This window comes from Glycine soja, chromosome 15 (assembly GCF_004193775.1).
Source record: "Glycine soja cultivar W05 chromosome 15, ASM419377v2, whole genome shotgun sequence".
Taxonomy (NCBI): domain Eukaryota; kingdom Viridiplantae; phylum Streptophyta; class Magnoliopsida; order Fabales; family Fabaceae; genus Glycine; species Glycine soja.
The window spans coordinates 18,590,687-18,600,572 of NC_041016.1; the positions used below are offsets into that span (position 1 = coordinate 18,590,687).

Genomic DNA, 9,886 nt, shown 5'->3' on the forward strand with positions numbered 1-9,886 from the left:
TCTCATCAAAAGGGAATTTCTCCTTTCCATGGGAAATGTTGGAATTTTCAAGTTAATAAAATGTTTCCGTGGTTGTAGCAGCATTTTGCATGAAATACACTTCAAAATAATAGTGTTATCTATTATTATTATTATTATTATTATTATTATTATTATTGTGTCTGCCTGCTCAAGACAAACATTCTTCTTGATATATATATTTTTTTTAATTTCTTCTTGATACTTTATGGACACTTTAATTTATAAAAAATTACATAATAATTTATAAAAAATTTACACTTTAATTTTTATTTTTATAGTTTCAGGAATAAAATAATCATCATTAGATAGCTTTAAAGATTAATTAACATAATAATTTTAAAAACTAAATTCGTTGATATTATAATTTTAGATATTATACTATTCTTTTTGACACCTACATTTTACGGTTTATTATTATTATTATTTTTTAAGTTTATATTATAATAATAGAACTTTTAAAAATTTGCTGATGTATAATTTAATTTTAATTTACGAAAGAAAGTCATTTCAATTTTTATATATTCGTTGAACAAATATTTACAAATTTTTTTTATCTAAATAGGTCTTATGAAAACTTTTTCTTAATTAATTTTTTTTCTTTTTTAGCCAAAAGCCATATATGCCTCAGTTAAACCAAATATCAAATAAGTACTATGTCATGATAAATTAACTGTTATCGAATATAAAAGTGTGTCTCTTTTATAATATATAAAATAAATTATTTAACAATATTAATTAAATAATAATTGATATTTGTATTGAATATTTTATGATTTAAATATATTTTTAACCCTCAAAATTGATGTAAATTTATGTTCTCTCAAATTAAAAAGTGTTTTTTTTTCCAAAAGTTGAAAATAACTTATTTTAATCCTTTGTCATAAACAATGTGTTCCACTTGTTGCTAACGTGGTTAAGGAAGTTTGTGTCCATTATATGTCACTTGAAAATGTTAAATATCTTTTTAATTTCTCAAATTTTAGTCAAATTTCATTTTGATACCAAAATTTAATTTCTTATAGTCGAATTTAAAATTTATTTCTAGACCCCAATTTCTCAAATTTTAGTCAAATTTCATTTTGATCCCATAGAGGTGCTAGTTTTTGTTTTTCATCTTCCCTTTTCTTAGTTCTTACACTCTCTTTCTTCTCCATTCTCTTTCTCCCTTTTCCCTTACACCGCTAAAGATGGGGTTAATTTGAGCTTGTCCTTTATTGTGGAACGGAGGTGTATAACTTGTGACTGAATGTGCCAATATTGTGTTTATTAAATCAAATATTGCAATGATTCTTTTCTTTTATTTTATTTAATAAAAAAATTTCTTTATTAAAATGTGAGTTCTAAAATTGCCAAAAAATATTTTTAAAATATTATTCATTAATCTAAAGATTGATATTTAAAACAGTTACAAATTATATTTTTAAAACCATTAGAAAGAACATTTTTAGCCACATTTGAATTTTTTTTTAATAACATCAATTTTGAAGACCAAAATGAGATATTTCCAAATTAGAATACTAAAAAATCACTTTTAAATACATGTATTAAAAAATCATTTTTAAATTTAGGAGGTTAAAAGGAAACTTAACCCAAATTTGAAAGAACAAAATTTATTTAAGTAAAAATAAATACTCTCTTCATTTTATAATAAGTGTCGTTCTAAGATTTTTACACAAATAAAAAAATTAATAAATAGATGAAAGATAATAATAATCCCTAGGCCAAGGACATGTTGCTTGGATCCATCGCCAAGAAGACTTTCAATACAAGGGATCCCTAAGCCAAGGATCCACCATCGCCATCTTACTCGTTTGAGTTGGTCATTAAGTCAAACCATCGGCTCTGATAGCAATTATTGAGGAATCGAAGGGGGTAAACCGAGAAGATTTACACCAATGGGCCATGAACAACCATATAAGTGAACCTAACACCACACCTTAACCCAAAACCTTAAGGATCAGGTTTATGAGTCTTTTCCTTACTTATATAGTGTTCAACTTTTTCATTTCTACTCGATGTGAGACTTCATCTCACACTTGTATTCCAACAATCTTCAAGTGTGAGTGATGTGCCATCATTTTCTTCTATTTTCTAAACCTTTTTTGCACCATTTTAATTACTGATTGGCCTTAATTGTCAATTAATCAGGCAGTTTTATTATTTGGGCTCATTTAGCTAATTTGATGTTTTTAATCTAATTTCAGGAATTAATGAAACATTGGGCTTAATCCGGATTTTGGTTATGGACTTGAAGAGGGCAAATAAAGCAGTGCTTACCTTAGTTAATTTCTAATTAGGAAATTTCGCAATTTTTTTTATGTTGTTCAGTGTTTATTTCGTTTTGGGCCAGAGTATTGTAATAGAGCCTAGTGACTTTGAGTGACTCTTTTTAAATAGAAGCCTTGGGATTCGTGCCAGGCATTCTGTTATGCTATTTTCATTATTCAGAGCTTTGGTTTTAGGTTTTCACGTTTTTCTGTTCCCTTGTTACGGTTTTCGTTCTTAATGCAAATTTCCGTTTTCTGCTTCTAATTACGAGTTCATTCTTGCTTCTTCTTCTACTTTCATTTACGTTTCTGCTTCATGTTTCATTTGCGTTTTCTGTTTGAATCCATGGAAGGCTAGATTTTCTGGTGTTGTTTCCTTTTGAGGACGAAGCCCAACTCTCTTTGAGGTTTCGCTTGTAATGTGGTTTTCTGGCAGTTTTCCCTTTACCAGTTATCCCAATTTCGTGAATATTAATCAGTGCACGCTTCGTGTTCGATTAATTGCCTCTGAGCCTAACTTGCGTTCATGCTTAATGGACGAAGGGCTAACTGGTGTATGTGGTGCCTAATCACGTATTGAAAACCCTAAGTTGATTTTCGCTTAGTAAATTGAAATAGGGTTGGATTAAGTGGTTGACTGTTAGGGACGAATTCTCCATAACCCAGGATAAGAGAATGACTTCTGAATCAGAGGAAACAACCCGTTTTTAATATTAGTAGTTTCGTATTCCAGTTTACTTGTTCTGCTCTTTAATTACCAAACAACCAAACCCCCCCCAATCGTTACTGTTACTGCAAGTATATTATGAACATTTGGTTTGTCACTGCTCGTTGGGAAACGACCTAGGCTCACTTCCTAGTTACTGCATTTTCATGTTTATTTGATTCGGGTACGGCCTCGATTAGTGAGTCTCTTCCACATGGTAGACTCTCCCTCGAGCGAAAGCCTATTTTCAATTCACAAGTATCCAGTGGTGGCCCTTAGAACTTAATTGTGGTTGCCTCGGCTAGTCTAGTCATTATTGTCAACATGCTCTAGTACCTTGCACCGTCCCAACACCTGAGAGACCCACTGCCAAGCCTCCATGCATGGGATCATCCACCAGGAAGACTTCTGATACAAGGAATTTCCATATCCATGGATCTGTCATCACCATCTTACTTGTCAATTGTTGTGCAATCGAAAGGGGTAAACACCGGGGAGATTTACACCTTAACCCAAAATCTTAAGGCTCAAGTTTATGGGTCTTTCCTCCACTTATATAGTGTTCAACCTTCTCATTCCTACATGATGTGAGACTTCACCTCACATTTGTACTCCAACATTTTTCATGTTTTTTTACAGGTTAGAAAATGGATACCTCATGGGAGAAGCTTGGAGGAAGATTGGAGTATTTTTGTAACTCCTAAAGTATGAGAACTTATTTCATCTTGTATGTATCTTGGTTCTATTTTGTAAGGCACATAATTGCCAAGAGCTTTGTTTTACACTTGTTTATGTTATACATGTTTAAGTTTTAGTTTCCGCATAGTTAACTCTAATACTCTTATGTTCTAAGTTTACAAAATTTAGTAATATAAGAAGGTAAAAGGTAACATTCTTTAAGGTGTTACAAGAACCTCGTGAAAAAGAAAGATGAAACACTCCTTTTTTTTGCCCTTTCTTGTCCCCATGCTCCTCCACCCCTATCGCCTCTCCCGCCTCTCATACTGCACATATTCCACTCTCTCTAATCCCAATAAGAGTGCCTACTATGGTCGCAACCTCTTTTAGTAACAACGACCATTTTTGACAGTGATGGTGTTCTCCAATTACACACATTCCATGTATGGTAAACTATTTTATACTGAAAATTATGTAAATAATACTTTAAGTTTGAATTGGATTCAATTAGATATAACATAAATCCAAATAACCCTAAATGTTGAGTTAGATACATTGGTGGATGATATTGTGCACGACTACCATGCTATGAGTTTATGCCATTGATATTTTAATAAGTAAAATTGCAATTTTTGTGACACATGTTGAAATGTTGTCATGCTTATGATTTATAACACCATAATGGTGAGAAATGCTATTATGATTTGTTGTGATATCTCCTACACTGAATGTACCTTATGTTGGTTGCTTATTGGACTATGGACTAAAGATGAAAAAAAACTACTTCATATAAATAAAGGTGAGCTCCATGCTACGCCTCATTCATGGTTAGGCTAATGGCAGATCTAGAAATTTGTTTTAGTGAGGACAAAAAAATAATTTATAATATTTTTATAGATGGAATATATTATAAGCTTTTAAAAAATAATACTTATAAAAAAATAAAAAATAAAACAGTACCAATTTATTTACCTATTTTTTTTATAACTTTTTAAGTTCTTTATATATATATTTTTTAAAAATGTCTTACGGGAATAACCCCTATATTTTATGGGGGCAAAAAAATATTTATTCAATATCTTCAAGTGAAAAATAAAATCGTGGGATCAGTTGCTCCCATTGCTCACAACCTACATCTGCCATTGGTTAGGGCAAGTTGGCGGGGAGCAAAGTAGAGTTGTTGAGCCTCCAGGAACTCCGTCTTCCCTCCGACATCCTCTCAATTTGAACATGAACAAAGGAGGGGGAGGGAGAAAGAAGAAAAAAATTGATATTGAGGATCTAGAGTAAGATAATGCTCACAAATTAATTTGAAGGTTATGAATCATTGTGCATGGTGGACATCCTACAAAAGTGGTCCTCCATAGACTTTGTCTAAACAAGAAGACATTTTCAGGATTATTGGATAAGATATTAAAGACGGTTAGAGAGAGACTAACATATATATATATATATTGCTTGTAATATTATCCAATTATAGTTGTGAGATAAATTTTGTCAAAAACAAAAGAGAGAGAGAGAGAGAGAGAAAAAGCCATGAGATAGGTTAATAGATTATCGATCTAACAACTAATGAAGGTTGGGTCAATAGGAAGGAATTAGTCTCCCATAACATGGTGAATCAATGTTAAAATTTCGCTAAAAAAGTGTCCACATTTAATATATGTCCTTGTTTCAAACATGATTACCTCTCGAGAAAAAGATTTATAGAAAATAAAAAATTATCAATATAACGAATAATGATAAAAGAAAAAAAATTATCTACCGAATACGATTGTAGTTAAGTAAGGGGAATCATTTAAACATGTTGCTTCCTACTGAATGCCGCCCATCAACATTTATCTTCCTTCTACGCTTTTCTTTTATCTTATAAGGTAGAAAAACTCCATCTAACACCAACTCAAACCATAAAACAAACACACCATTAAAAAAACACCCTAAACAATAATTGCCAATTCAAGAAAAAAATAAAAAGGTAATAAGTTGATCTTTAAAGAAAAATTTAAATTTAATAATAAAATATATAAAAAATACGACAAATTGATCGTATCATTAAATTTATGAAATTCTTTTATTATTATATTATATTTTTTAACTACATTAAATTACAAAATTTAACAATCAAATTATTATTAAATTATTCCTAAAATCTGTTGTATTTTTCTATATTCATAAATTAATTTAAAATTTTTATCTTAAAGAATCAATTTATCAATATATTACCCCTTTCAAGCACCAACCTAACCTAAAATAAAACAAAGGAAAACGAAGAAATCATCACGGTTGAGTTGAAAGGTCAAAGTAAAAATTTCCGATGGGCCATGTGACTGCAACTTATGAGAGACGTAAACCCAGAAGAGACACAAATAAAGAAACCACGTATAAAAAAATAAAAAAATCAAAGCACAAAAAACACATGTTTTACTAAAAAAGTCGGCAGCGATTGATGGTTGGTCACACCACCGAAGAAGGCTTCAGGAATCTACATAGCTTTTTCCTCAGAGCGTTGAAAATTCCCACACTCGCTCGCTTCCCCAAAATTTCACCCCTTTCATTCAATTCTTCCCTCTTCTCTGCTACTGATCCATCCCTCGTTTTCTCCGAACAATGGCTGCTGGTGTCACTGTCAAGTCCGAGGTTCTAGAATCTTCTCCTCCTGAAGGAGTTTGTTCCAACACGGTGGAAAACCACCTGGTCCAGACCAATTTGTCTGATGGGTCACCCAACAAGTATGTTTCTAACAACTCTCGTTTCTTGCTTTCCATGAATTCATGCACTGTGTTCTCACAAAACCAGTTTTTTTTTTTTTCTTTTCAATTTATTATTTTAGCAATTACCCTTTTGATTTTGGACAATTTTTGTGGATGAGAAACCGTGGATGAAGAATAAGACAGTGGTTGTGTTGATTAAATGGTTTCCGTTTGTGTAAGGTGAGATAGAGGACCCATATGCTTTTCGGTTTAGTGTGAACATTTGATAAATTAAAATTGAAAGTATGTTGTGTGGGTGAATTGGGGTTTTGTTTAATTGGAGATAGGTATATTAGAGAAGGTTGTTTAATTGAAATAAAGTAAAGGTGGTGGATGTCAATTGTGCTTGTAAGTTGTAACCCTACCCTTAGTTTTCTGATGAATTGAGAAAACTTTTCAATTAGACCCATTTTCTGGATTAAGCCATTATGTAACCTGAGAAAGATTTGGGATAGAGGCTGTTTGATTTGGGTAATGATTTTTCCCTCTGCAAGAGTGAAATTCTGGGAAATGGAGGTGGAAAATATTTTCTAGGGCACAACAACCTAGCCTTATTCGGTTATCCCATGAGGTGGAAACTGCTACGAAGATCAATTGATACCATATGACTCTATCAAAAACTAAATTTTCTAAAGATAATTTCGCGTTTGGTCATATTTTAATGGTTTCTCTTGAAGTTTTTCTTTGATCCACTTTACTCGTTGGAACCTCTGTTCATCCTCTCACATAACCAAACCACCCATCTGAAGCAAGTTTCTGTCTTCTTCTCCTTAGTAGGTGCTATTCCATTTTTCTATTAGATGTATTCATTTCTAGAATCCTAGTCATATCCTTTCTTGTTTATCCACTCATTTACCTCAATACTGTTATTTTCACTTGTTATTATCATTTTGTTGCACTCTAGGTGGAATATTTCTGCTTAACACTCACACTGTAGACTGTAGAGTATTGATGCTTTCTTTAGCTGTCTTGTAGAATTTTCTGAGTTTGATCGACACTTTATTATCATAAATTGTACCTGAAACATTTCTTCATTTAATCCACCTGGCTTGAATCATAATGGTGTTATCTCAACCAATCAACCAAATGTCTCCATATTTGAAAGGAGATGAGTTTGTGGCTATTCTATTGTGCACCAGGGACTCATTTTGAAGTCAATGCCTTCGGTTCTCTTTCATAAAAAAGCTTTGGTGCATTTATTTTCTCACTTGGATAATGGATGGATCCATTTGGAAAGAGAGTTCTACTTCAGATGAAATTAAAAGCTGAATTTTTCTTAAATCTACGTCTTTGGCTTAATTCCTTTTCAGTTATAGTGTGTATTAACTACTATGCCCTGGAAATGGAACCCAAATTCAAGTGCTTCCTAGCTGCTTGGCTTCAAGGGCATTGGCTGATGGATCATAATTAAGTTACATCTGATTGTTATTGATTTATGTTTAGAAGTTTGGTTTATGAAAATAATCAATCTTAATAGGCATTCTTTGTGTAACATTATTAAGACACTGACATGGTGTAGCATGGTTGACAGATAACCTTTCTTCTTAAGCATGTGTGGTTAGGGGTTCAACTCCCAGGTTTGTATGTATGGAAAAACATTTGTTGGGAGAGGTCAATCCCTTAAATGGACTTCAGTCAATATCTCGAGGGATTAGTCTTTGGCTCTCGACCAAAGGATACCTTGGGTCATCCAAAAAAAACAAGGGTCTTCACTTTCCATATTGGCCTAGGATTTTGCTGGAATGAGGGAATTAAAAATTGATGAAGTGAATCATACTGATTTTATATCAGTATTTTGGTGTGTTTTAAAGGGTCAATAATCACCAAAAGAACTTGAAACTTTTGCATTCATGTTAATTTGTTAACATTGATACATATTTTGGTCCCTAGTGGGATAAGGCTACTATTATTGTTGTTGTAAGAAACCTACTTAAGTTCATATTTGGATTAGCTTATTTTGTGAGGAAAAAAAATCGGTAGCTTCTTGAAGGATCTTTAAAAATTATCATTTCCTTAAGAAAAGCTAAAGCAAGTATGCACTTATACTAAGCTGTTTAGAGTTCAATTAAAAATTTGACACTTCTCTTAATACTATAAAAAGCTTCTCACTTAAAAATTTAGAACATATAAGAGGAAATTTATTATAAACTAAAGCATCAAAGATTTTTGAAAGTCCAATTTACAATATCCATCAAGTTCATGCTTACTGATGTTTTCTCATGTGTGTTTCTGTTTGGTTGTGTATTTATTTATATATTTATTATTTTCTCTTTTAGGTCTGTGCCAGCATCTGGACTTGATGCAGTGATTCCTAGTGCAAATCAGCTTACCATCTTCTATAATGGGAGTGTTTGTGTCTATGATGGAATCCCTGCAGAGAAGGTATACCCATGCTGCACTTTAATCATGAATCAATCTTGCAGCTGCTGTGCCTTCAATCCAGGCTCTAACTTTACATGTTATGAACTTATGATGCAATCCTAATCATACATCGTTTTATTTACTAACAGGTGCATGAAATAATGCTTATTGCTGCTGCTGCTGCCAAGTCCACTGAAATGAAGAAGATTGGGACCCAAACTACCCTCATTTCACCTGTTCCGTCAAGGCCTTCTTCTCCACATGGAATCACTAACAATATTGGTTCCTCACAGAAGAGTTCCATCTGCAGGCTGCAAGCTGGTAATTTTCCCTTTATGATGCTAGATTTAGAGATGATAGTCTCAAACAATTTTGCTTCTTTATCATTTACCATTTAGTAACTGCACTGTCTGGTATTTTAATGAAACAAACTTTTAAATCTCTCATGGCTTTTGCATTATATCTCTCTTCAGAATTCCCAATAGCACGTAGGCATTCACTTCAAAGGTTTCTTGAGAAGCGTCGTGATAGGTACTGTCTGCTTGCCATGTTTAATGGGGCATCTAATATATAATCAGTTTAGAGTTTCCAATTTTGTGCATGATTTTCTTATTTGTATTCATTTATTTTTGTTAAAGGCTTGGGAGCAAGACACCTTATCCTTCCTCATCAACTACAAAAGTGGCTGACAACATAGAGAACAACTTCTGTGCTGACAATGCACCAGAACTGATTTCCTTGAATCGATCCGAGGAGGAATTTCAGCCAACTGTCTCTGCCTCTTGAGCGTAACCAGTGTTTGCTCTATTCTATGTTGTGTGATAGAGTGGAAGACCATGAGTGTGCTTGTAGAATCACAGACACTGATATAATTGTATTAGGTTATGAATTCTGTAACTGTGTTTTATATGTAACATAGCTACTGAACCTGAAATTGTCTGTAACAGTGTAACATGAAAGTTGTGTGTATCTGTCCACATCTAGGATTGTTTGCTTTGTGTTCTTATCAGTGATCACCCATATTAAACTGTTATGCTTGTATGAGACTATGTGAACAACTGATTATCCATTGTGTTGATGTTCCAACTTATATTTTTATGACA

At 32.7% G+C, this 9,886-nt stretch overlaps 1 protein-coding gene across 1 annotated transcript; it reads left to right on the forward strand.

The window, feature by feature from the left end:
* The first annotated feature begins 5,956 nt into the window (after nt 1–5,956).
* LOC114388391 (protein TIFY 3-like) lies at nt 5,957–9,886 on the forward strand. The gene is made up of 5 exons (XM_028348851.1): nt 5,957–6,401; nt 8,699–8,804; nt 8,933–9,104; nt 9,257–9,314; nt 9,422–9,886. The coding sequence occupies exons 1-5, from the start codon at nt 6,280–6,282 to the stop codon at nt 9,567–9,569; spliced, it is 606 nt and encodes a 201-aa protein (XP_028204652.1). The 5' UTR covers nt 5,957–6,279; the 3' UTR covers nt 9,570–9,886.

Excerpts from the sequence above, each read along its gene's own strand:
- LOC114388391 (XM_028348851.1), top strand. The coding sequence starts at position 6,280 with ATGGCTGCTGGTGTCACTGTCAAGTCCGAGGTTCTAGAATCTTCTCCT. Across the intron at positions 9,105-9,256 it reads CATCTGCAGGCTGCAAGCTG|AATTCCCAATAGCACGTAGG; the intron begins GTAATTTTCCCT and ends ATCTCTCTTCAG. Across the intron at positions 9,315-9,421 it reads CTTGAGAAGCGTCGTGATAG|GCTTGGGAGCAAGACACCTT; the intron begins GTACTGTCTGCT and ends TTTTTGTTAAAG.